The following is a 27702-nucleotide window of genomic DNA, read 5'->3' as shown; positions in this document are numbered from 1 at the left end:
ATTGTCTTGGATGATCTAAAGATTATTAGCCATGGCCCAATGAAGTTGTTTTATGACAACAAGTCAGCCATCAATATTGCACATAACCTAGTGCAACATGATTGAATGAAATATGTTGAGATAGATCGGCATTTCATAAAGGAAAAGTTAGAGGTTGGGTTGATTTGTATACCCTTTGTTTCCTCTGAAAATCTGTTGGCTAACATATTGACAAAGGGATTGCCTACCAAGAGATTTGAAGAGCTTCTATAAAAGTTAGGAATGATAGATATTTTTTCACCAACTTGAGGGGGAGTGTTGATTCATGGGATGATTGGCTATGATCTCAAGAGATTCATTAGTCAAATCATTCTTGATTTAGACAATGATCTAATCTTCAGTTTTTGGAAATTATTGACATTAATTATTTGTCCAGATTTAGATACTTTCCTATCCTTGATACAGGAAATCTTTTTATGCTTTGTACAGCTTAACTTTCCCTGTTTTTAGCATGTGTAATCTTTCCTATGTTGTAATCTCTTACCCTATTAATAGGTCTGCATCATTCATATGGAATATGAGATAATTTTCAATCTTTTTTTCCAACAGGTTGTAATATTATGTGTACATCTAAAAGCATAAAAGTTAATTGGTGTTTGATTCTTATTTCTCTTTATTTTAGTTTCTATTGAGAGTAAAATAATAATATAAAGATAAAGTTAATCCTTTATCTAATAGTTTAAACTTTTAGATCAGCTGATGATTAACAATTTAATATGATATTAGAACAGTAAAAGTTTTGAGTTTAAACCTCACTACTAACCCAATATTCAAATTATTGCACGTGGTTGGACCAGTTATCAATGAAACCTGGTCACACATGAGGGAGTATGTTGAGAGTAAAATAATATCATAAAAGATAAAGTTAACCCTCTATCTAACAGCTTAAGCTTTTAGATTAGATAATATTTAACAATCAACAGTTCCCATTTCAGAAAATATAACATTTCATTATAGGTTTTTTTTATTATAATCTTAATTCGAGAGATTTTTTTTTTCTTTTTTTCTGGCCATTTGGTCAACCATAAGAGAAGCCCAAGTGCATATAGGGTAAGAGTAAAATGTATAAAAATGGTGCTAAACAAATTGTTTCACAGAATTTACAGACTTGAAAATAATGGGTTGCAAAATTGGAATACAACAAAATTATCATATTTCTAAGAATGTCAAATGATTTTAAAATTTTACATTCAATGGAAGCCCATTAGGCTTGGAAACTGATAATAATTAGAAGATATGTGATAATACATCTTATGTTTTTTTATACTTTTGTAAGTGAATCTTTTATTACAAGAGAGGAAAGGTGTAGTTTGAGCTGTAGTGCATTCCAAAATATCACACCAAAAACCCAGGAAGATGTTGGTAATCTTCTGCTTGAGCAGTTTTCCATCACAGAATTATTGTAATGTAATGTTCTCATAATCATAAAGGAAGATTCCAAATTTAATGAATATCATTCACATAAATAGCTACTGGTGGTCATCTGATGCATGGAACAAATACTACCTTGCATGTCAATAAAAAAATGGCTGCATAACAAAAACAGGAAACCCATTCAGAGAAACTATAGATCCCAGAGGAAGGATAAAAAAGATCATCCAGATGCAGACATATCACTTGACAGGTCTAGGAAGAAGTACACCTCTCTCTCTCTCTCTCTCTCTCTCTCTCTCATATCTATTAGCACCATTTCAATGATTTGAAAAGTTTGATAACTAAATAACAATTATTGTTGGTCTCGCCTCTAATTTCGTGTCAAAGAGCAACTATAGCTGGTAATCTGACAAAGCAGTTCTATGGATCTCCAATGCCAAACATTAAATTGTAAAGCAAATACCAAGATCCAGCTCAAATAAGATAAAAATCATAAATGAAGCAAAATGAGTCTTAGTTTGTGTAGAAATTAGAGATTCAAGATCAAACAAAAATTATTTATGCAATGTTAAGAAAGGCTGCAATTTTTGTAAGTGTTTCCCTAATAAGATCAGCATGATTGCCAAGAAAGAGCAAAAGCAAACAAGTAGATTCTGACATGGATCAATGGGGATCCCATGAAGTAAGATTTCCACATACCTGCATGTTCCCAATCAAGAGAGCAAAAAGGATGAGACCAAATATAGCAATTGCTATGGAAAAGAGAACCTCTGCTGGATAGGTGCTAGTTTCGAGCCCCTGACCAAGCGTACTGTGAAAATGAAATTAAAGACCAATTAAAGTCATTAGGGTATATAAACTGACATGCACTGATGATAGAGGTAAAGAGTTCTAGTTGATTTAGGATTTTAGGAGATTTAGGAGTAGTAAATTCTTGTTCTTACTTCAATTAAACTTCCAAGATTACTTAGGATGACTTTAAATTATAATTCTTATATAACTCACAATATAAACATTTCATTCAATTTTGTATGATAGATGAATATAGAGAACATTGATATTACTCTTCTTCTCCTTTAATGTTCTTCCTTTCTCCTCCTCCTCCTCCTCCTCCTCCTCCTTCTTCTTTTTTGTTTTGCTAAAGCAGGAGTTCCAAGCTTTGTCCAACTAGTCCCCTATGGATCCATGCATGCCAACCCATGCATATGGACGGGGTGAGACTCCACCCAAAGGGTGGCAATCGTGGCAGTAAGAAATAGTCTTACCTTGGTGCTTCCTTGGTTTGAACCTTGGATCAACTCAAAGTTCTTTCCACCCCAGCACTAATGTTATTCCTTTTCGCTCTCTTTTCTTCTTCATCTCCACCACTTCTCTATTCTTCTTTTCTCCTATGCACTTCTTCATTTTTTCTTTTTTTCTTCTCTTCTGTCCTTTTCTTTCTTCTCTTCCTCCTGATCTTCTTCTTTGCTCTTCCTATTTCTTCATCTTCTTTGGACCTTCATCAACTGAGAAAGTTGTAGTACTGACTATACCAGATCAAAACTGCCAAACCAACCCTGTATTTGAGAAAATGTTTTGAGAAAGCTTTTTATGCGACTCTTCCAATTAGCATCATGTCATGTTCTATAAGGGCACTTCAAAAAAGGAAGTGAGATTTCCAATTAGCATCATGTCATCACCTTCATGTTGTTCCTTTGCCACTTTCGAGCTAAAAACCTTTTTGATGTCTTTGAAAATCCAGCAAGGTTTATCTTTTGATGTGAACAAACATCATTATTTCGTGTCGGGAGCTTGGGTATTGTCATTACCATGGTGCAGGAAATGATATACGTTGTCTATTCTTTGATTTTTTTTTTTTATTACTTTTTTCAATAGTATATATGTCTTTTTCAGTTCACAGGTCATCTTTGGAATCAGCAAACTCAGACAGTTTGAGGCTTTAAGATGGTTCTGATATAATTTCTTTGGTAGGCCCCATGTTTGTTCACGTGGGAAACAATTAAAATATTCCATTTATTTTTGGATATTCTTAGTAATTGGCTTCGTTAATTACAGGAAGGATGTTTTCGTAGAATAGAGATTTTACACGTATTGTCTCAGTCCATTGTTTGTTGTTGGTACTTGTGATGGCATGGTACATACTGCAGTTTGTTTGACCCTGGTGAGCCAATGGTTCATCAAGGGTAAGGCACCAGTCACAGGCCCCTTTTGGGTCATGACGTCAGTGATACCCAAAAGCCCATTTGCCAATTAGAGCCATGCCATAATTAATAGTTGGCGATCTGCCAGTCCTTTACAATTAAGCTCTGTGGATTTGCAAATTCAGCTCAGGATTAGCAGGCACAGTTCCTGAGAGCTTGTGTAAGGATAGTCCCAAATTCCAATAACATCATTACCAGTTGCGATTAATTTGTTTAAGCTGTATGGTTATCTATTAAGAGTTTTTTGGAAGTTGTTGTTAAATTGATTTTATTGTTATAGATATTTCTAGATACACATACTTCTTTTTGTACTGAAAATTCACGCGTTAATGTATGCATATACATAGTCATGTTTCTATGTGCCTATTAGATCCATGTTAATAGGGATGCAAATGGGTCCCCTAATCCCCCCACTGAAACAAGTATGGAAATTCAAAATTGGGGAATATAGGTATAAGGCTTATCTGAGCATTTATTAAACCAACTATATAAATGTGGTTAATTGGGAAAGCCATTTACATCCGTATGATGTTAGTAGAAACAAATAATAGGATTGAGTAGGGTGGTGGGCAAAGCCTGTGGCCAAGTATAGTGTGGTCAAATAGTGTAGCGAGGTCATTTCGGATGATAAAATGAGATGAAAAGTTAAAAAAGAGAATAGTTTCTTTTCTGTTTCTGCCCAAGTATAACTTGCTTGTGTATATTCCTTCCAACTTGCAACATATTTATATGCCCACCAAATTACGTACAATGGTATCTGAGCCTGATTGGTTTTGAGAAAAGTTGAATCATAGCTAAGTTAATCTTGAGAAGTCACCTAAGAGTCGTGGAACTTGGGAAGTGCCACAAAACAATATGGATTATACAACTTGGTTGTGTTTTGAAGAGGATATGCAAGGCCAAGAAATAAGGTATATCCTGGCTCAAAATTGTTACAAGAGAATGAAAATTATGCTTATTACCTACCTCGAAGCATATGACTTATGGGATGCTGTAGGAGAATGGCCACAAAGTGACATGCGAAAAAGGGTTTGAGAAAAGAAATTACAGAAAATATTTGCAATTCTGCAAAAGGCATTCCATACAGAGATTTGGAAGGAGATTGGAGAAGAAAGATGTTCAAGTTGTGTTTGGAATATGCTGGATCATGTTAAGTCTAACCATAGAGATGAGGCTTTAGCCTTTGAGTATTGGTAACAATACTTTGAGGAAGACGAGTTTGTGTTCAAAGAGAAATGACAAGTTTGAAGAACTTGGGGACGAAAGTAAGTAATTTATAAGGAAGATGAAAAGGAGAAGAGTGGAAAAAACTACAAAAAATAAAGAGTTCAAAAGAAAATGGAGGGGAAATAAGTCTAAGAAGAAATTGTTGAAGAATTTGACAAATGGAGGACAATAATCAGTAAAAAAAATCGAACCAAAAAATTGAGAATATTGTAGTTGAAAAAGGTGAAAGAAAATGAACTTATTGACAAAATTGGTGGAAATAAAAATAAGCAAGTTGAGAAGGTTGAACAAGAGAATGAGGAAAAGATGTTCACAATAACCAAATGGAAGACTTTATATGCATATTTTGAAGGAATATCTATTTTAACTAGGCTTATTTCCATGATAGTGAGAGGATCTTTATTCAACAATTGGTTTTGAAGAATGAAATTTATAGAGTTGAAATGATGAAAGTTGATGAAGTTGAAAATCTATGAAGACTTTGTTCCATTAAAGTGGGAGATTAAAGATGAAGGCATTGTTAATTGTAAGTTGGCATGAAGGCTGTATAAAACTCTGACCATCCCCTGACCCTTACAAAGCAAGGAGCCTCGTGTACTGGCAACACTCTTTATTTGGAAGTTGTCATGAGAAGTCTAACAATTGACACACAATGGGTGAATTTGGAAGAGTTCTTCGATCCAAACAATAAAAGTGCATGAGTTCAGGCACCTAGCAAAATTCAAGCATAGAGATTAATGCAAAGGTGAGGTGAAGAGAAAGTCAAAGGAAATTTGGTTTGGAGGCCCTACATATGAGAATGAAACAAAAATGCCTTTTGAGTAAATTAAAGAGACATACTACAAGGAGATGCCTATTGAGATCATTTCTAATGCAGGTGGTTGAAACAACCCAGTATTTTGAAGGATTGATTCTGGATTTTTAATGGTTTAATTGGGCATTGGTAGGGTCGAGAATTAAACAAAGGAAGTTGGAACCCTTGTATGGGGAGGTGGTGAAATATATAAAGAATAAATGGGGGGCAGCTAGATTATTGACCGGGTAACTCAGCCCCGTGACCAAGCAAGCCGTGTTAGGGCCTCAGTGCTAGCAGGTTCCGGGTTCGAGTCACGTGGAAAGCACCATTTTATTTAGAAAAGGTGGGGCCAAAACGACGTTGCATAGCAGCGCATCAAGGGCTTGGTAACGCCCAACCCCCTGTGCTGCCTGCAACCTTCTTGATATTTTTCACGATTTTCCACACATTTTTCCAGATCTTTTGCACCTGCAACGTGGATCAATTGAGGCCTAGTAATACCCCTAAAAGATTTCACAACATTCCTCTTGAAGCAAGATTTTTAAATTGATGTATATGTGGCCAAAACTAAAGGGACAAGGCAAGGCTATATGCTAGGGGTCAATTTGCAGAGAATTGCAGGTTATGACGGGTTGTTTAGTGGCCTTTGGAAGCCCAAGAAATCCTTTGCTTTCCAAAAGGCCTCAAGTCTTAGGAAGTTTATTTAAACACCTAGAAGGGGGTAGTTTTGAACTATGGAGAAAATTTACAAGAGGAGAAGAAAATCTAAGGAAAACCAGCATCTCTACTGATCTTCTAAAGCCTAAGGTAAGTGGGAAAAGCCTAAGTTTGGGTTGAAATTGGTTGTAGCAATGCCTATCTCGAAATAGTCCTTTTTGACATATTTATACCTAATTTTTGCTAGAGAAGTTTTGAGGCCTGATTTCGGTGATTTTGTTGCCTTGGGGAGACTTAAAGAATGTCAAAGGGGACCACAAAAAGCTAGAAGCAAATCCGGTAAGTGTTAATATATTTTTATCCAAATTACATGATCATGGCATGCATGAGATTATGTGAGAATTTCCAGGCATGAGACTGAATTTTTGACTAAACAGAGCTTGTGTTAGGGTTCAAGGGAATCATGTGGTCCACTAAGACTCCAAGATTGACTTGGATGAGGTGGATAGGCTCTTCATGCATGTTTATTTCACGTTTTTTTATGTTTGTCATGAACTATAATTTTCTACATTGCATATTGTCTTTACTGAGTCTTAGGACTCATCCCTTATAACAAATCCTACAGAAAAATTGGGACCTAGCAAGGGAAAGGCGGTGATGGTGGATGAATCTTTGTTGGATGCGGATGATGGGTCATGTTAGGCCAAAAGAGTGTCTTGTTTTGAGAAGCCTAGCTAACAGTGGGTTTAGTTCCAAATTCTTGCTTGTTTCTGGTTATTTGGGACATGGGTCAAATAGATATGTTGTCGGTTTGTAATAATTATGTGTGAGGTGAATGAATTTTAAGCTTGAAGTTGAAATTTTTGACTATTTTGCTGGGAAATGGATTTTTTTTGAAAAATTTCCTTCCATCCTAAGACCTCATAATATCTCTATAATGGTCCTAAGATTCCAACATGTAACTTGATCGAGATTCAAGTACCCTCTGTTGTCTATTTTTGAGATTTTAGTTTTTGACAAGCGAAGGACAGTAAAACTTGGATCCCACCTAAGGTGCCCAAATCTTTAGGGGCGTAGCCACCCTTTAGTTTAGCCAATGGCTGCAGTTGTAACCGAGGGTTACATTGACACTCTAAATGTGGGACCAGGGGCACCACAGTGGTGGATAAGAAGACATTGACAGTCTAGACACACATGCGTTGTTCATGCATTGAGATATTCATGAATTAGAGTTAAAAGAGTTATATATGTGTATGCTAGAGGAAACTTATAGATACCCAATGGGGTCAAGTAGAGTGTGTTGCCAAAGTTGTGGTTATGGAGAGTGTGGTAAAATAGTGTGGTGAAGTCATCTATATTGGTGAAATGAGATGACAAGTTAGAAGAGTATAGTTTTTTCTCTATTTCTTCCCAACTATTACTTGTTTGTATGTGTTTCCAACAAATTGGTATCACACTGTTAATAGGCATAACAAATACCATGCTTAGGTCTTGCCTTACAAATTAGAGATGTTCATGTTAAGGAGAGAGATATCCTGCTTGTATCATCCATGGGCACCAGCCCAAAGAGATGAACTGAGTTCAAAAAAGAAGGGAAAATAAAAAATAAAAAAGGCTACACCAGTTGCAACCTAAGCAGGCAAAAGAAGAAGCTATTGATTGCTAAAAGATGTAAAAAGTGACGCTATGTATCATAACTGGGTGAAACATAAATTGCAGCTTACCTCAAATTCTGTAGACCCCACCACAAACAGTAGCAGTATTTAGAGAAGAACTCCTCATTTGCCACAATACCAGATGATAGAGCATGTCCATATATGCCATAATCAAATACCGGTTCTAGTTCATCATATGAGCACTTTGAATTGAGAATTTTCCATCCGACATTTTTCCAGTTGGTCAAACCTTTCATGTTAACGTTTTGGCAATACAAGTAATCTAAACGACATTTTCCACTCTGTAGACAAGCTCTCTTCCAGCATGTAGTGATACGAGTCACAGCAAATAGGTACCAGAAAGCCCCGAGTATCTAAAAGAATACAAGTAACAGTGGTAACGTGACTCATAAGTAATAGCCCACTTAAAAGTAAACAGATTTAGCCAATAGTTCTAAGAACGGGAAAGAATATATACCCATCGAACATGCAGGAACATTTAAGATTTGTAAGAGTGCCTTTCTGAAGTCCTATATATGTTGACTCCACCCGCAATTATATAAGATTTGGAATGGGTCATCACATACTCCTAACACTTGGCAAAGCATTCTTGCGTGCAAGCTGTAATGTAGCCCTTGTGTGTATAAAATCGTGCACATGGACTATTTATTTTAATTGATATTTTCTACAGGTGGATATAAGAGTATGAGCCTTGATAACAATAGTAAAGTTGTTCCTTTTTATTTTTAGTAGATCTGTTTGGATAATTGTAACTTGAAATTTTATTTATTTTTTGGTATAACTTTAGCCTATAAATAAGTATTGGTGATGCAATCATAAGTCAAATTGTAGCTTTGTAATAATATCATTGATCTCTCTCTTTCTCTCAATCTTCTGTCCTTCATCAAGACCTTTGTTTCTTTGTAGTTCTCATAGCATGGTCTATTCTCAAAGGGTCCGGAAATTAAGCAGTGCAATAACTTGTAACAACTGGTAAAAGAAAAGAAAAAGAAAAATCGAAGTACATGACATCTAAACAAGCGTGAAGCAAAAGGGGAGAGAGAGAGAGAGAGAGAGAGAGAGAGAGAGATGACGATCATGCTTGTAACACTGAGTTGTAATCATTAGCCACCCAACATAATTGTCTAGCTACTTACATGACTAGCAAGCAAGAACCACAACAAATAGTATGCAGCACCTGCCCAAGCTGTTTCAGCAAAGACCCCTGCAGACTTCTTGAGCTCTGAAGTTAATGGGACAAACCGGAAAAACCTGGGAATATATTGAAGAAAGACAATGAACATAAGTGCCCGTTTGGTAGACAAGACATGTGAACCTTCTCCTCGCTGAATAAATGTCCAAACTACAATCTGCACAGCATGGGAAGTTAGAAGTTAAAAACAAAAGCAAAGGTTGTGATCTTTAGCATCAATTAACAAAGAAAATGAAATGACAAGGGCAACAAATTCCAATCAGTAAGTTCATTGTACAATAAAATGTTTCTATAGAAACTATAATAATTTCTTTTCAGTAGAATCATTTGAAAATTCTGCAATAAAACTTTCGAATTGATGAAGACAATAATAAATGGGGCAGCCAGAATTTTTGGTCAACTACCAAAAATTTAAAACAGAAAAAACACATCACAAGCAAAAAGAAGGCATACATACTATGCTGAGTAACCCTATTAAGCCTAGATGTGGTTCATTAAGCTGTGATGACAGACCATTCACATACAGATTAAACATTTACCTCCAACTGTTAGCTCAACCTGAATGTGCATACTGTTGAAGTCAGGTTTTTCTAGATACTCCCAAGTTAGATTAGAATATTTGTAATGATATTTGGCTGTGGAGGGTTAGTAAAAAGGAATGGATGTCCTTGTTTTATGGAAAGTTTTTTGTAAGGGCTGCTAAAGGGAAAGTTGTAATAGGTATGGCCCCTCCTTAAATCATGGGATTATGTCTTTTGTGTATATATATCAGCAAGTATCAATGAGGCATTATCAAGTTCTGAAAAACAGAAAAGTGTGCTCCTTCCTTTCTATGCTATAATTCTAACAAATGGTATCAGAGCTGTCTTCTTGAGGGATCTGTGAGGAAAATTCTGAGAGTGTTTGTGAGGTGAGAGATCAAACACTTGAGAGAGTGAGATGGCTTCCAGCAATTTCCTAGGGACGGGTCCTCCAATGTTTACAGGAGAAAATTATCACATATGGGTGATAAAGATGAAGGCATACCTCAAGGCTTTAAATTTGTGGGATGCAGTGGAAGTAGGAGCAGATCCTCCGCCTTTGCTGCCTAATCCAACAATGGCTCAGATTAAGAATCATGAAGAACAGAAAGCTAAACAACCAAAGGCTCTCACATGCATTCATTCAGCACTATTAGATGTTATCTTCACCAGAATAATGACCTGTGAAAGTCCTAAGGAAGCATGGGAAAAGCTAAGATCAGAATTTGAAGGAAGTGACAGGGTAAGGGCTGTTAAACTCCTAACTTTAAAACGTGAATTTGAAATGCTAAGGATGAAAGAAGGTGAAACGGTGAAAGATTATTCTGCTAAGCTCATGGAGCTTGTAAATAAGATAAGGCTGTTTGGAGAGACTTATGAAGATAGTAAGGTGGTAGAAAAAATTCTAATCAGTTTTCCAGCAAGATTTGAGTCCAAGATTTCAGCCATTGAGGAATCTTGTGATCTCAAGACTTTAACAATTGCTGAGTTGATTAGTAAACTGCAAGCACAAGAGCAGAGAACAAGTATAAGGGAGGAAGAAGTATCTGAAGGGGCATTTCAAGCCAGGCATAAAGGGAAACAGCCTGCTAAAGACTCAAAACAGCCTACATCAAACAAAGGAGGTTAAGGAAAAGGTATTATGGGGTCCAAGGAATTTGGAAAAAATGGCAAGTTTCCACCGTGCAACACTTGTCAAAGGACCAATCATCTGGAGAAGGATTGTTGGTACAAAGGAAAACCTCAAATAGAATGCAGGTTTTGCAAAAAGCCTGGTCACATAGAAAGAAATTGTAGGGCCAAGCAAAGTCAATCTCAAGGTCAGTCCACACAACAAGCAAATTTTATAGATGAGAAGGAGAATGAATCTGCTAGTCTGTTTATGGCTTTCCAGGAAACACAAAACTCCTATAAGCAGACTTGGTTTATTGATAGTGGCTGCACTAGTCACATGTTCAAAGATGAGCAGATTTTTTCCAATTTAGATAGGTCTGTGAAGACAAGAGTAAAGCTTGGAAATGGACAGGTGGTTCAAGCAGAAGGAAAGGGTTCAGTGGCAGTAAACACTAAGCAAGGTACTAAATACATTCATGATGTGCTATTTATACCTTGTTTAGCTCAGAATTTATTAAGTGTAGCTCAAATGCTTGCAAATGGGTACTCATTATCATTTAAAGGGAAATTCTGCTATAATTATGATCCTCATGATTGCTTGATTGCTAAAGTGGTTATGGTTGACAAGGCCTTTCCTTTAAACTGGAATGTTGTTGGTGATAGTGCTAATTTTGCAAAGATAGATGAATCTGTGGTATGGCACAGAAGGTATGGGCACTTTAATTTGGCTGCTTTGAAATATATGCAAGCAAATGATTTAACAAGGGACCTACCTAAAATCCAAGTGACTAGTGATGTGTGTGGTTCTTGTCAATTTGGAAAAATGCATAGACAAACATTTCCAGCTAGTGCAACATGGAGAGCTAAGGAGAAATTAGAGTTAGTGCACACAGATGTTTGTGGACCAATGAGCACAGAATCATTAAGTCAAAACAAGTATTTTGTGCTCTTTATTGATGATTTCACTAGAATGACTTGGGTATATTTCTTGAGAAGCAAAGGGGATGTCTTTTCTGTGTTTAAGAAGTTTAAGACTATGGTTGAGACTCAAAGTGGATGCAAGTTGAAGGCTTTGAGATCTGATAATGGGAAGGAGTATACTTCTCATGAATTTGAGAGGTTTTGTGCAGATTTGGGTGTTAGTCATCAACTAACAGTGAGCTACTCACCACAGCAAAATGGAGTTTCAGAGAGGAAGAACAGAACTGTTGTGGAAATGGCAAGGTGCATGATGGTGGAAAAGAATTTGCCTTTGAATTTCTGGGCAGAGGCTATTCATACAACAGTGTATTTACTCAACAGGCTGCCTACTAGATCAGTGGATGGGAAGACTCCAGTGGAAGCTTGGTCAGGGTTAAAACCAACAGCCAAACACTTGAGGACATTTGGTTCAATTTGCTATGTCCATGTGCCCTCTGCAAAGAGAAGCAAGCTAGATCAGAAGGCTGAAGTGGGAATTTTCTTGGGCTATTCATCCATGTCAAAAGGCTACATGATTTATAATATGCAAAGTCAAAAAGTTTATGTGAGCAGGGATGTGGTGATTGATGAGTCTCTACACTGGAATTGGGACAAAGGTCTTGCTGAAAAAGACACAGTTTTCTTGCAGAAAACTGAAGGGAAATCTGATTCACCACAACTTTCTGTTTTGACTTTTAGAATGAATTCTGACAAGGCTGCTGATTCCCCTCCCGATTCTCCTATTCTCAAGACAAAATCATTGTCTGAGGTATATGAGAAATGCAATTATGCAGCCTTGGAGCCTTCCTCCTTTGCTGAAGCAGTAAAGTATGAAGAATGGAGATTGGCAATGCAGGAGGAGATTGATATGATAGAAAAAAATCATACTTGGCAGCTTGTGGACAGACCTGAAGTAAGAAATGTGATAGGGGTGAAGTGGATTTTCCGGACAAAGTTGAATCCTGATGGCTCTATTCACAAGCACAAGGCTAGACTTGTTGTCAAGGGATATTCACAGCAAGCTGGTGTAGATTATGGTGACACGTTTGCACCAGTTGCAAGGCATGAAACTATAAGGTTGTTATTAGCTTTGGTTGCTAACTTGAAATGGGAAGTGTATCACTTGGATGTAAAGTCAGCATTCTTGAATGGTGAGCTGCAGGAGGAGTTATTTGTTGAGCAACCAGAAGGATTTCAGGTTTCAGGGATGGAGAACAAGGTTTACAAGTTACAAAAGGCTTTGTATGGCCTGAAACAAGCTCCTAGAGCCTGGTACAGCAAAGTAGACTCACACCTGCTGCATTGTGGTTTCACAAGAAGTGAAAATGAAGCTACACTCTATGTTAAAAGGTTTGAAACTGGAGAATTGTTAATCTTATCTATCTATGTTGATGATATGTTAGTAACTGGAAGTAATTCAAGGCTAATTGCTGAATTCAAGAAGGAAATGGAAGCTGTATTCGAAATGTCAGACTTGGGGCTTATGACCTACTTTCTAGGGATGGAGATTAGCCAATCATCAGCTGACATCTTCATTTCCCAAAGAAAGTATGCACTTGATTTGTTGAAGAAGTTTAATATGGAAAGGTGTAAATCTGTTGCTACACCTCTGGCTCAAAATGGAAAGTTGTCAAAAGCAGAAAAGGGTGAAGATGTGGATCCTAGCCATTATAGAAGTTTGGTGGGAAGCCTCTTGTATTTAACTGCTTCAAGACCAGATATCATGTTTGCAGCAAGTGTGTTGTCCAGGTATATGCAATCACCTGGTCAGGTTCATTTAGGGGCAGCTAAAAGAGTCCTAAGGTATGTCAAAGGTACTTATGATTCTGGAATTTGGTATACAACATCAGAAAATGGAAAGCTGCAAGGGTTTTCTGATAGTGACTGGGCAGGATGCCTTGATGACATGAAAAGCACCACTGGTTATGTATTTTCTATGGGTTCAGGAGTTTTTTCATGGGTTTCAAGGAAGCAAGATGTTATTGCTCAGTCAACTGCAGAAGCAGAGTACATAGCTGCTGCTACTGCTGCTAACCAAGCCATTTGGTTAAGGAAGGTTTTGGCAGATTTGTTTCAAACTCAACAGGAAGCTACTGTCATTCAAGTTGACAATAAATCAGCCATTTCAATGACTAAAAATCCAGTGCAACATGGGCGTACAAAGCACATAAATGTCAGGTTTCATGCCATCAGGCAAGCTGAAAAAGAAGGTGAAGTGCAGCTGATTCATTGCAGCTCAGAAAACCAACTTGCAGACATTATGACTAAGTCACTTGCAGCTGGAAGGTTTGAAGATTTAAGGGTCAAACTGGGAGTCTCCAAGAAAAATCATGAGGAGGAGTGTTGAAGTCAGGTTTTTCTAGATACTCCCAAGTTAGATTAGAATATTTGTAATGATATTTGGCTGTGGAGGGTTAGTAAAAAGGAATGGATGTCCTTGTTTTATGGAAAGTTTTTTGTAAGGGCTGCTAAAGGGAAAGTTGTAATAGGTATGACCCCTCCTTAAATCATGGGATTATGTCTTTTGTGTATATATATCAGCAAGTATCAATGAGGCATTATCAAGTTCTGAAAAACAGAAAAGTGTGCTCCTTCCTTTCTATGCTATAATTCTAACACATACTAGTGATCACATGACTGTAAAATATGAGAATCTAGAAATGCAGTTCAGAATTGGCTTCAAAGAACTTTAAATAATAAAAAAAAGAAAAGAACAAAACATAAAAGGCCTTCTACATAGGAATCAAAGCCATGACATATTAGCATGATGTAGGTTGCTGAGATGTGATGTCATTTCGATTTCAGGGCAGATAATTTCTAGAAGAGGAGAGAGGTTGATAACAATATACATTAAGTATTATTATACATTACATAAAGTGTCAATAGGACTACGAATTAAACTCAAAGTCAGGACAAGTTTGAGGGGATACATTCCACGATTCCTCCACCACAAATTTCCCAAATTGAGGAGGCTCTTTCTGTTTAAAAACCCAACAGTTTTAGAATCCCCTTTGTGGTCCCTCCCTCTCTCTCTTCATCATGAATGTATGTAACATTTTGAAGATTATCATTAATATACAAGCAAATTTGTATGTGGCCATACAGGTGCTTGTAACTTTATTTAAGTAAATATATCAAGCATGAGTCAAACCTGTGGTAAAGGTAGCACAGATAGAAGATCAACGAGGAAATACCGCTGCAAGTATCTTGTTGCTATTTGTGCAGGGTCTATCACAAGCTCGCCTCGTCCAAAAACCCGAGATGATGGTGCAATATAAGCTGTTCGGAACTGGAAAGCCATTCTTACAAGGTAGAAAGCATCTATAGTTGTCCGCAAAGTTGTAATTGTGTATGCTAACTTTGTATCTATACCAAGGCAACTTTCGTTAAGATTGAAAACGGGAAGATAGAAAAACAAAGGATCCACTGATACTCCAACAATACATGATATGACCAAAAGCCTGTTCCAAAACAGGAGAGACTTGTCTTGAGGATCAAAAATCTTTTTCTGAGACACCTTAAGATCTTCTGGGAAAACTGCCTGACTGACTCCAGTTCTTAGTGAGCGGCCAAATGTCTTAAGTCCTTCAGATCCTCTTTTTACTCCTATCCTAAATGACTTTGATGCATTATCCTTGAGACGACTGCCTGAAGTCGGTCCCTCTATGCTAAATCCACACCTCTTCATTCCCCCAGTATCAGATGAAAATGATAGTCTAGAATCCAAATCATCCAACCTACAATAGAAATATGTGCCATTACATGCCAAAATTAGATGCCAAATTCAGCACAAATCCTCATGCTGAAAAGACAAAAATAGAGAATATGAAATGATCTAAGGAATTTTCTTTTATGTGTTCATTAATGGGAATAAAAAAGAATCATAGTTCAAATAGAAACCATATTTACGTCCAGATTCAAATAGCTGAGAAGCCTGATGATTTTCACTTCCCTTGCAGGACAGAAATAGAGAGTGCACACTCTACCTCAATTAAACAACAAATCAAATACCAAACAGGACCAAGATACACAAGCATCTATTCTTATTTTCCTTCTTTTTTTTGGGGGGGGGGGGGGCGGGGGGCAGAAATTTCATGTTGAACAATGACAGACACAGTTATTGTACCTTACAAATTTCTCTCTCTGGCCGCTGATATACTCTGATTTATAACCACCAGCACAATCAAACATTGTGTGGAACTAACTGCATGGGCGACAAATATAAGTCTCTCGTGTCAGCATCTACTGGAGAATTCAAGTCACCCATATATATAGTCCAAGTTGAAAATGGGAAACATCAAATACCATGTTGTCAGAAGCCCTGCACTACAAATTAAAACATTCAGATGCTATCATGCTAAGTTAACTCTGCTCAGCCAAACAATCAACCTTTGTCAGGAAAAAGAATTTCATTTTACATCTCTAGTCTTAACATGTGAAAATCAACATTGTTTTTAGTTTTTAAGAAAATCACGGAAACACCAAAAAGTTTTTCCATGTTCACTTATGTCTTTCATTCCAATTTCTATCTAACAATTGAACTGCTCGTTCTCTTATGGCTTCATCTTCACAGCATCAGTCCCATTTCTTTTTCTTCAGCTTCATTTCACAGAACTAGCACCATCTGGTTTTTCTTCTTCTTCCCCTCTGCATTGCCTGACCTCTTCCACGAGATCCACTGAGATTTATTCTCCATCACATCTGTAAACTGTTCTTCAAGACCAAAAAAAAAAAAAAAACCCTCTTCCTTCTGCACATCCCAGCCTCCTGCAATCTAGGTCCCCCTCCCCTGTTATGAGTTCTCTGTTTAATGCTGTAATGTGAATTCATTGTTGCATGGAGATAATAAATATTTATAGTATTTTAGAAGACTTTGATTCAGAAAGAATTTTATTTTCTATAAATTTTGTGCTAATAGTTTCTGAGAAAATTTCTTGTCTGTGAATATCATAATTTTTCTACCTCAAAATACTGCAAGAAACCATTTTTGCATTTTGTTAACTATTATAGAGTGTTTACAGTACATGAAAATTTTAATTCAAGCCTTTCTTTTTTTTTTTTTAAATTAACCTTAGGTTTTTGTTGTGAGCCTTTTGTACTTTAAAGATGATCATATTTCTTAATGTAGTTAATTGTGGCTTATAATTTACTTCATACTCATTTTTCGAAATTTTAATAATTGTTATATTTGAACTTGATTTATTCAATACTATTACGTGAATTAACTTATACTTAACAATCATATAAATAAACAAACCTTCAACAAAAATAGAATCATCAAATGGAGTTTTCATATCTTTGAAAACGTATAATATCATCCAACAACAATGTCAATTTTTTATTTTTAATCAAAAACGAAACTGAAAACAAATATATGAAAACTAACAATGAAATCAAATGACCATTCATTTAAAAAAATCCAGAAAGTGGATACCAAAATAGAAAAGTTAGGTGATTTGCAACAAACCGCCACAATCATTTACCCAACATGGCTATGACCATACTGCATTCTCATCACTGATACCACCCCAAAAAATCTGTCTCTAAGACTTCTCCACCTCTTAGCAACAGAACTTGACATACAAAACCAAGAGACAATGGAAAGAGTAATAGGTGATCTGCTCCAACAAGAATATTCCCACTCCCAGGACTTTTAGGATAATGCAACAACAATCAAATCATGTCGTTCCGATATAGGCAGTTAGTTCTATTTTTATGCATGATGTGTCCAACCAAAAACCATAGATATCTCAAAAAAAAAAAAAAAAAAAAAAAAAGGAAGAAAAAAATCATGACGTTGCCTTCTGTGTTCCAGACACTCAAGAGCCAGGTCTGTTGATTTCCAAATTATTTAAATTTTCAATGAAAATTTGACCAGAATTTGAAACATTATAGAATGAAATAAAATCTAGAAGAGCATACCGAAGGATGAAACAAGACTTTAGGCGGACAACATATTGTGATGCATATTATCGAATAAAAGATGATCAGTTAGTTTTGTTTGCAAAAGAATAGATTTCGTTGGTAGAATGATTATCATTTCTGTAATGGCCGCGCAATCAAAAGAACAAACAAAGACAAATCCATTTGGTTTATGTTCGACAACAAAGCGGCAGCGATAGAACATTATTAGATTAATAGAAGATATCAACTTACCGTGAAATTCTTCGATTTGGTCCTGTCCTCTGACGAAATAGAGATTTCGCGAAACTAGGATTTGCATTAGAGAGAGAGAGAGAGAGAGAGAGAGAGAGAGAGAGACGCGCTTTGGCTATTCTTGGATTGCGAAAGGCCTGCAAGAGAGGGAGAGAGACGACAAGTTCGAGCTTTGTGCTGCGACCGTCAACTGAATTTGGACCATTACAAATGATTCAACGGCTGGGCGCGAAACATTTATTAAGGGTAAATTATTAAAAAGAAAGGTATAGAGACGCTTTCTTAACAAGTCTAAGAATAGCTATTTGGCTAATTTACAAGGGCGACAATTGCGGGTATGGTCTCTGTTGATGGTGCAAGTTCCTTGAATTATCAATTTATTTTCACAACTTACCTCGTTAACTATGAAAATTCACCCTTATACATGTAAAAATATAGTGTTCGAACATAACCATCTATATGCAATTTCTACAAGGAATTAAGGATAAGATAATTTTACTCATAAATGAACAAAAATTGATAAAATGTAACAAGGAAATTTATCCTTGACAATCCACAATAACAATTATAAATCAACATTCTTGACACATAAAATTGCTTGTATCTAGTGTTTTTTTTTTCATATTGTTATTGTCAAAATACAATAATTAAGATTTGTAATGCGAGAATACTATAGTCAAGACGGAGTAAGATGAAAAAATTAACAGATATCTGCTCATGAAAATATGTAGTGGGTGGCTCCAATTCTCTAATTGTTTGTTAAGAGTGGTCTGGAAGGACACCAGGGCCCAGGAAAACCTCTTGGTTGTATCTACGAGGTGCTTCTGGTTAGAGTCTCGAATGAGTTCTCGGGTGCACTTCTAATAGAGGATTAATCACTTCAGGAGGAACTTCTTGGGTGTTCGGGGCAGAACTATGCTCATAGAAACAAATTAGAAGGCATGCGGGGACTCCTCACTCACGTATGCCTTCCAATGTTTAAGTGTATGAAGAAAAATGATTATTCGAGAGAACTCGTAGAGGTTTTGCTAGATGCACAATAAATAAAGAATGTAATTAATGAACATAAAAGAGTTACCTTTCTCGACGAGAGGGGTAGTTTATAATATTTTTTACCAAATATTAGGGATGAACATGCATGCTTTGGATATGAGGACTCTGGTCCTTAGTCAAATTCGGACGAGGTTAAGAGAAATTTCCCCTGAGGACTTAGTGGCTTAGGGAGTTCTCCAGGAGAATATGGGCCTTATGAAGAGTTGCAGGAATAGATTCTTGTCCTTTAATAGCTTGCTTGTGCAAAATTTCAAGGTGAGAGGAGATATTTCTGAGTGTTATCTATTATTTTGAGATTAATATAGCATCTCCAAGAGATTACATCATTGTTCTGTAATGTATGGATTAGTTCCTTCAAGAGGAGTTGCACTATGGCTAAAGAGGCTTAGAACTTAATTAATTCCTCTCCCTCTAGTAATTAATTAATTATATGCATATTATACACTTAATTAATTGTATACATGTTTTATACATATATTATGTATGGAGTGCAATTGAATATTGCAGAGAATAGGTTAGTGCCTGGGTCCATTGGACACTTTGCTTGAAAGGAATGTGTGCATGTAATTGAATATGTATATTATATACTTATATTATATGTATATTATTATGGATGGATTGCAATTAGAAATTGCATGGAGCAACCCAAAGTCGTGGGGCCCCTTGGGCACTTGAGGAATTGGAAGACTTGTATGTGGAGGAAGACTGGGGAAGAATTAGTGGTAGGCTCGCCAATTATTTTCAAACATGCGTTTATTTTGTGGTTAGTAGTGAAGGCAAAGTTTTTCAGTAGAGATAGATTGCATTTTTTAGACACAAATAAAAGATGTGGCCTTTGTAGGGCTTTTGATGAATCGATCCAGGATATATTTTTTAATTGTTCGGTCAATTCAAAGATTTGAGAGAGTATTAAATCATGGATTGGCATTCAAAGATTCATGTCTTCTCTAGCGAGTGAATTGAAAGGGCTTATAAAGGATACGTGAGGGACATCTTGGTAATGTAAGGTCAAGAACATAGCTTTTGCTTGTACTGTTTATCTTATATGGACAGTAAAGAATAGACATATTTTTTAAGGTCAACCATCAATCATGGATTCTATTAGTCAAATGGTCAAAACACATATACAAAGTTATTTTCTCTTTGTATTCTTATATTTTATCTCATTTTCAGGTCTTAACTATAGGTTATTAGTTTGTTCCGTCTTTTGTTTTACCTGAATATGTCCAGTATTCTTATACAGTTTATTTAATCAATTATACATATTTACTGTTGATAAAAAAAATTAGTGGCAGGCATGCTAGTGCATGGGGACCTTAAGGCACCTTGCATGGACAAAATGTGGGTTACACGTGCGGCTGACATGGGGGAGATTGCATGCAGGTGGTGGCCCACGCATGACTCATTGTTGTTGGGAAGATGGCTGGCAGCTGGGAGTAGCCAGGAGGAAGGCTGTGCAGGCAGGCAGCTGGCTGGAAGCAACCCAGGAGGAAGGAAGTGGGCGGGTGGCTGGAAGCATGCAGCTTTCGGCTGGCCCTTGCAGCCAAGCAGCTGGCTGGGACCATGCAACTTCCAATAGCTGGAGGGTTCTGTGCTTCTGGGTGGCTGGCCTTGTGGCCAAGCAACTGGCTGGAAGGCCATGCAAACAACCGAGTGGAAGGCCATGCGACCTTTAGGGTGTCCGTGAGCGATTAACGAGAGAAAGGCCATGCGGACAGTCGGGAAGAAGGTGTAACAACCCACTCCCACTTATAAGCGCTATCGGTGAATAATCAATCGGATTACTTATATGACAAACCAACAACTGAAGGGTTTAACTATATTTCAATAGGAAATGCCCTAGGTGGGCACTAGGTTTCGTCATTCCCATCGTTTCACTCAAGGAATTGGTTCCAAAACATAAAATGAAACACAACGAAATGGGATCCAAAACCCAAGTGAGCTTCACATTTCTTCATCTCACCTCACAACAAGCCAAAGGTGATCCAGGTACAAAAGTAGCACATCAAACTTCGTTGAGTACTAGGAATTTATGGGAACGTACCTTTTCGATCCTTACCTGATCCGAAACTCGGCTTCACCAACTAAAGCCATATACATCAATCAATCTCACAATCACCCATCACACCATGATCATTACAACAACTAGTTACAACTAGCACACAACAACATTTACATTCAATCACATGAATACATATATGACTATATACCATATACAAACTCAGGTGACAACGCTAGTCGTCACATCATCCTCCTGATACCATCCCTACTTGCATCTGGGCTCGCAATATCTACAACATGAGGTAAAACCTCATGAGTCATAAAGACTCAGTAAGGGCGCAATTCATAAGTAAATGAAGCATGAGAGAGCATGTAATGCAAAAATGCAATGTAAATGGGTAGTCTTCCATGCCCTCATAACCTTCATAGGTTAAGGCATCAACCAACCTTTCCCACAACACTAGTCATCCATATGGCCATAGGTACACTAGAACTCATATCATACAAGTATTAACTACTATATGCAACTCATAAAGAAAAACATTTACAAATGCATGCAAGACCACCACCCTTGGGGTCATCCCTTACCTGACTTGAAGTCTCTTCTGCTAAGAACAAGAACGCCTGCCTGAACTTTGAGCTCCTCTAGGATCATCGCCTCTCCGATCGTACCTAGAAGCCATATAAATCCCAACCATACATCAGACATTAAACTAGTGCTCATATTTTTGCCACACACCACAAAAATCACCCATCAACAAATTTTCAAACAACCCAACCAAGGGTTTTATCCAACCATCACTTCACATTTCATTATCTCCCATAATGAAAATAACTAGAAAAGAATTAAATTAATTTACCTCAACCAATCTGAAGTTGTTGTGCCAAAGAAATCGGGGCAAGAAATTAAGCAAATAAGTTGCGCAAAGAACGCAGCAATGTGCGACAAGTTCGCGGCACACTACCGTAAGCCCTCAAATTAAGCAAGCCCTCAAATCATTACATAGGCTCGCGGCAGTGTGCCGCAAGCTCGCGGCACACTGCCGCAAGCCCCTCACCGCCCGCTTGCTAGCGACAACTTCTCGACTAGCGGAAAATGCCGCAATCTCGCGGGCTCACGGCATAGTGTATCATGCCGCGAGCTCGCCGTAAAAAGAGCAGGGGCTCGCGGCACAAATTCAAGTGTGCCGCGAGCCCAACCTCCTGTACTGCCGCAAGCCCCCAAGCTTGCGGCAAACCCGACCCTGCGGTAGCTCAATGGCTTGCGGCGGTGTGCGTCTCCTGAACAAACCAAGAGCCCCATTCAACGAGTGCCACGTGTCGACACCAGCCACCCTTAAAAATCGCGCCCTATAAATATCCAGCTAGAAGACAGTGAACAGGACTTCCGACTGGGGTAAAAAATCTGGACATTTTGAATACACTTTGACTGTTTTCTTTTTTGTGAACAATTACCTTAATGTGGAGGACTGAATTTAGCATCGGAGGGTCTTCGCGGGGAAGATTCCCGCGAGCCTTCTAACCCATTTTCTCAGCGGCAAATCTTGTGGCGAAGCTTGCGGCAAACCTTGTGGCGAAGCCTTGCGGCAAACCTTGCGGCGAAGCCTTGTGGCAAACCTTGCGGTGAAGCCTTGTGGCGAAGCTTGTGGCAAAGCTTGTGGCGAAGCTAGTGGCGAAGCCTTGTGGTGAAGCCTTGTGGCAAACCTTGCGGCGAAGCTAGTGGCGAAGCTTATGGCGAAACTAGCGGCGAAGCTTGTGGTAAAGCTAATGGCGAAGCTTGTGGCGAAGCCTTCTGGCGAAGCTAGTGGCGAAAGTTAGTTGCGAAGCCTTGCGGCGAGCACCCTAGCAGCAATTTCCCTTGAAGCGACATCTCTTACGGCAACCCAACTCCACTTGACACCAAACTCGAGTGGACCCCACATCTCAAATTTTAATTGTTGTATTTTGGAAACAACAATTTGGTGTCGTTTGTGGAAAACGCAACAAAAAACCAATCTTAACACGAGATGCCGAGAGGGACAAGATCAGCTGGTTTGGCAAACCAGCCTAACCCTACCCGGAGGAGCGCTCGCACAAGGACAAGAGACCCCAGCCAAGTACACTCTACAGTACCTGGACCTTTGGAAGATCATCTAGACAATAAGGTGCGCTCGAGAAACATTCCAATGCTTGAAGGTAATCAGGCTATCGGATTTGGGGGTTTGGAGCACTCAGAGCAGGGGGAGATACACGCCGTCGGGTGGGGGAGACAGGCGATCAGATAAGGGAGGCAGGTCCCGCCCCCAATACCAGCGAATCAGGAACAACACTCCCTGGGACAGTCCTCGATTCCTCGAAGGAACCCAGCGGCGACATCGGTACCCCCGGAACCGTCTGGAATAGCCCCCCCCACGGTCCCACTGTCAGATTACGAGCTATTGCGGAAGAATTTTGAAGAGCTAAAACACCAGAATGATGAGTTAAGGACAAACAACGAGGAGAGCATGAAAAGATTACAAGGGATTACTGCCCTTTTGCATGAATTGATGCCGGACATCCACATTCCCCGCATGGGACAAGCAGGGGCCGAGGGAGAACACTGGAGATCCCAAAACAACCCCCTGAGGACCCCAAGACAAGGGATAAGAATTTGGACTCCTAAGCCCAATGACCCAGTCCGGGAAACAACAAACCCAAGGGAAAATCACGACAGGAGACAAGGGAAAGCCCCCATGTACGAAGAAACGACAGAAAGCACCCACTCAAGAGCTCTTTGCGTCCCATCTCTGCATAGGAACGAAACAGAAAAAGAAACGCTCAGAGCGTCCGATGTCAAACGCCTAATGAAGAAGTGCTAGAGCAGAAACAAGTTCTGATAACGCCAAGAGAAATCCCTACGAAAGGTTTTCCTCTATCTGAGGAACTCCAGAAGCAACCAGTGCAACCAGGGTTCAAGCTGTCGCAACTCTTGGTGTACCTAGGAAAGGAAGATCTTGTGAAGCATGTACAACACTTTGTGGCAATGGCTGTGCTGCATGGATGGGACGAAGTCACTAGGTGCCGAGCCTTCCTACTCTCCTTGGCAGGACGGGCTCAACAATGGTTCACAGACTTACCAGCTGGACATATCCAATCATTCGAACAGCTAAAAAAAGAATTTTTAGAAGCATTCTCTGTCTATGTCCCGAAGAAGAAAAGCGCCATGTATTTAATGAGCTTGCAACAAAGGCCCAATGAATCCCTAAAGTAATACACTGAGCGGTTTAGAGCAGCCACGCAGGAAGTAAGGGACCTCCCAGTCGATTTGGCAGCCTCGACGTTGCTTAACGGAACCACGTAGGCCCCGCTCAGAAGATCTCTAGCATTTTCTGAGCCAGATTCAATGACCGAACTGTTTGCCCGGGCAGAGCAATTTATTGTCCAAATGGAAATCCTTGAAGCTTGGGAAGGAAAAAGAAAAGGGAGGCAAAATGACGTTAGGCCAGATCGGGCTATAAAGGTACAAAGGAGAGATGAGCCCCCAAAGATGCAATTTCGAAGCTTCACCCCCCTCACTGAGCCAAGAGCTGCAATCCTCTCATCCATTTCCCACACAGGACTCATTAACTTTCCCCCACATTCCAACCAGCCTCTAGGAAAGAACACGGAGGCTTTTTGCAAATTTCATGAGTCCACGGGGCACACTACAGAGTAGTGCAGGGAGTTACGCAACCATATTGAACAGCTTATCAGGGAAGGGAAGCTTGATCGGTTTATATTGGATAAGCCAAAAGATCAACAGAATATGGGAGATAGGTCTAGGAGGGATAATCTGAGGAGGCCGCCCTGTCCCAAGTATGATGCCGCAAACAAAAAGGAAAATCAGCAGCCCCGACAAAGGGAAGGAGGAAGAAATAATCAGAAGGGGGAAGAGGCAGGACCGAGTGCCGGAGAAAATGACAATGAGCCCATTATGGAAAAAATACACATGATCTCAGGAGGAGAAAATTTAGGAGGCAATTCCTCTTCTGCCAGAAAGGCATATGCGCGACAAGCGTTGCACGTAAACTCGGTGGCTAAGATTCAAGAAGACGAAGACCCCATTATTTTCACACTTGAAGACCAGGGGGATGTGTTGCTACCTCACGATGATCCCTTGGTTATCTCTGTCGTCATTGCTAAGCATCCCATTGAAAGGATACTAGTAGACAACGGAAGCTCTGTTAATCTGTTATACTGGAACTGTTTCGAAAAGATGCATGTTGCCCATAACCAATTAAAGACGGTCACTTTGCCCCTGTACAGTTTCACAGGAGAGGCGGTGCCAGTGGTTGGGTCGGTGCAGTTGCCCATTACACTGGGAGACTACCCTAAAGTGATCACTCGGTAGGTTAATTTCATGCTAGTCAAGACCTTTTCTCCTGCCTACAACGTGATCCTAGGACACTCCCTCATTAACGCTATGAGAGCTGCCATTTCTTTGGGATATTTGTTAATGAAATTCCCTACGCCCCAGGGGGTGGGCCAAGTAAGAGGTAATCAGAAACAAGCCAGAGTGTGTTACGTGAGCTCTATAAGAGGCACCAAGGGGAAAGAAAAAACAACGACCGAAGAAACTTTAATGATCAGCGAACAAACTCTTGAAGCTAACAAGCCTTATCCAATGGAAACACTTGAAGCCATCCCTCTAAACCCCGGTGATAATGAAAGACAAGTGCGGGTGGGGAGCCAACTAGAGGGCACGGATAAAGAGGAGATCGTTAGATGCCTACGGTCCTACGCAGACATATTTGCTTGGACGCCTGCCGACATGCCTAGAATTAGCCCAGAGATCATATATCACCAACTGAATGTCTGTTCGGGGGCTCGGCCAATCAAACAGAAGAAAAGACACCTCGCCCCAAAGAGATTGAGATATCTGAAAGAAGAAGTAGACAAACTCCTCAATGCGGGATTCATCAAGGAGGTCCAATATCCTGAATGGCTAGTCAATGTTGTGATGGTACCCAAGGCTAACGGGAAATGGAGGGTGTGCATCGATTTTACCAATTTGAATAAGGCTTGCCCAATGGACTCCTACCCGCTCCCTCGGATAGACAGGCTAGTCGATGACACCTTCGGATATGCTGTGTTAAGCTTCCTGGATGCCTTCTCGGGTTACCACCAGATCAGTATGTATCCACCTGATGCTGAGAAAACAACATTCATCACAGAAAAGGGGACGTACTGCTATCAAGTGATGCCTTTCGGATTAAAAAACGTAGGAGCCACGTATCAAAGGATGGTTAACAAGGTATTCAAAGACTTGCTGGGGGAGGCAATGGAAGCTTACGTAGACGACATGATAGTTAAAAGCAAGCAGGGTGAATCACACGCCGGACAACTTGAGAAAGTTTTTGCCGTGTTTAGGAAGAATAATATGCGCTTGAATCCTGACAAATGCGCGTTTGGGGTGAAATATGGAAAATTCTTGGGGTACATGATTACTCATAGAGGAATAGAGTCTAACCCAGAAAAAGTGCAAGCAGTAATCGACATGGAGTCCCCCACCTCAATGAAGGAGGTTCAAAGCCTAACAGATCGTCTAACTGCTTTGGGCAGATTTCTCTCTAAATATGCTGAACGCAGTCTTCCCTTCTTCAAGGCCTTAAAAGGAGGCAAGAACTTCCAATGGATCCCTGAGTGTGAGAAAGCCTTTCAAGAATTGAAAGAGTACTTAAAAGAAATTCCCCTGTTGACCCGACCAGAAACCGGAGAAAAACTATACTTGTATTTGGGAGTCAGCCATCAGGCAGTGAGCGTAGTTCTCGTCAAGCAGGTCGGGCAGGTTGATAGCTCGGTCTATTATGTGAGTAAGGTATTGCAAGGGGCGGAGATGCGATATCCTTACGCGAAGAAAATTGCCTTGGCATTGGTGGCGACAGCTAGGAAGTTAAGACCCTACTTCCAGGCCCACGCCATGGCAGTATTAACAGATCAACCATTGAGACAGATTCTACAGAAACCCGAATGTTCAGGAAGACTAACCAAATGGGCCATTGAACTCAGTGAGCATGACATTAACTTCGAGCCAAGAAAGGCGATAAAAGGACAAGCATTGGCAGATTTCATAGTCGAATGCACTCACCCGCCCGCGATAGAAGAAACTCGTAATAATGAATGGATGTTGTTCGTCGATGGGGCGTCAAACGCCAAAGGAAGTGGGGCAGGGGTAGTGTTGATTTCTCTGGAACAGGAAATCTTGGAATACTCGCTTCGCTTCACCTTTCCCAGTACAAATAACGTAGTAGAATACGAAGCCTTGCTTGCCGAAATGACATTAGCAGAAAGACTAGAAGTAAAAAACTTGATAGCCCACAGAGACTCTCAGTTGGTGGTACAACAGTTTCAAGGTACCTACGAAGCAAGGGAGCCGGTGCTGGCCCGCTACCTGCAGAAGGTGAAAGAACTCGCCCATAGGTTTGGGCATTTCGAGCTGATTCAGATTAATAGGTCCCTCAACCAGCACGCGGACGCACTGTCAAAATTAGCCTCTGCCTGGGACACCCCCGGACGCCTAATCCACATGGAAGTCCTCCAACAGCCTAGTGTAGGAGAGGAAGACATCGCGGTACATTGCATTACGGAGATCGAAGATTGGAGAAGCCCCATATTGAAATATTTGCTTGGCCAAGAACTGCCAGTAACCTCCGCAGAAGCAAGGAGATTAAAAACCAGCGCAACCCGTTTCACAATAATTGGGCAGAAATTATACAAAAAAGGGTACTCCATACCGTTG

At 39.4% G+C, this 27702-nt stretch overlaps 1 protein-coding gene and 1 long non-coding RNA gene across 2 annotated transcripts in view; one reads left to right on the top strand and one right to left on the bottom strand.

The window, feature by feature from the left end:
* Positions 1–17851, bottom strand: part of LOC127791079 (probable cyclic nucleotide-gated ion channel 5) — a 30332-nt gene extending 12481 nt beyond the window's left edge. Inside the window, exons 1-5 of the mRNA XM_052320827.1 lie at positions 15883–17851; positions 14908–15493; positions 9107–9319; positions 8019–8323; positions 2113–2224 (exon numbers count right to left, since the gene is read on the bottom strand). Coding sequence (XP_052176787.1) covers positions 2113–2224; positions 8019–8323; positions 9107–9319; positions 14908–15493; positions 15883–15947 — 1281 coding nt within the window. The 5' untranslated portion in view covers positions 15948–17851. The remainder of the gene's footprint in view (positions 1–2112; positions 2225–8018; positions 8324–9106; positions 9320–14907; positions 15494–15882) is intronic.
* LOC127791082 (uncharacterized) lies at positions 6159–8103 on the top strand. The gene is made up of 3 exons (XR_008020856.1): positions 6159–6444; positions 6547–6633; positions 6920–8103. It is a non-coding gene; the product is annotated as an uncharacterized LOC127791082 (long non-coding RNA).
* Positions 17852–27702: the final 9851 nt, after the last annotated feature.

Source organism: Diospyros lotus, chromosome 14, assembly GCF_014633365.1.
Source record: "Diospyros lotus cultivar Yz01 chromosome 14, ASM1463336v1, whole genome shotgun sequence".
Classification (NCBI taxonomy): Eukaryota; Viridiplantae; Streptophyta; class Magnoliopsida; order Ericales; family Ebenaceae; genus Diospyros; species Diospyros lotus.
The sequence above is the reverse complement of the archived record's forward strand: the minus strand, read 5'-3'. Positions and strand labels throughout refer to the sequence as shown.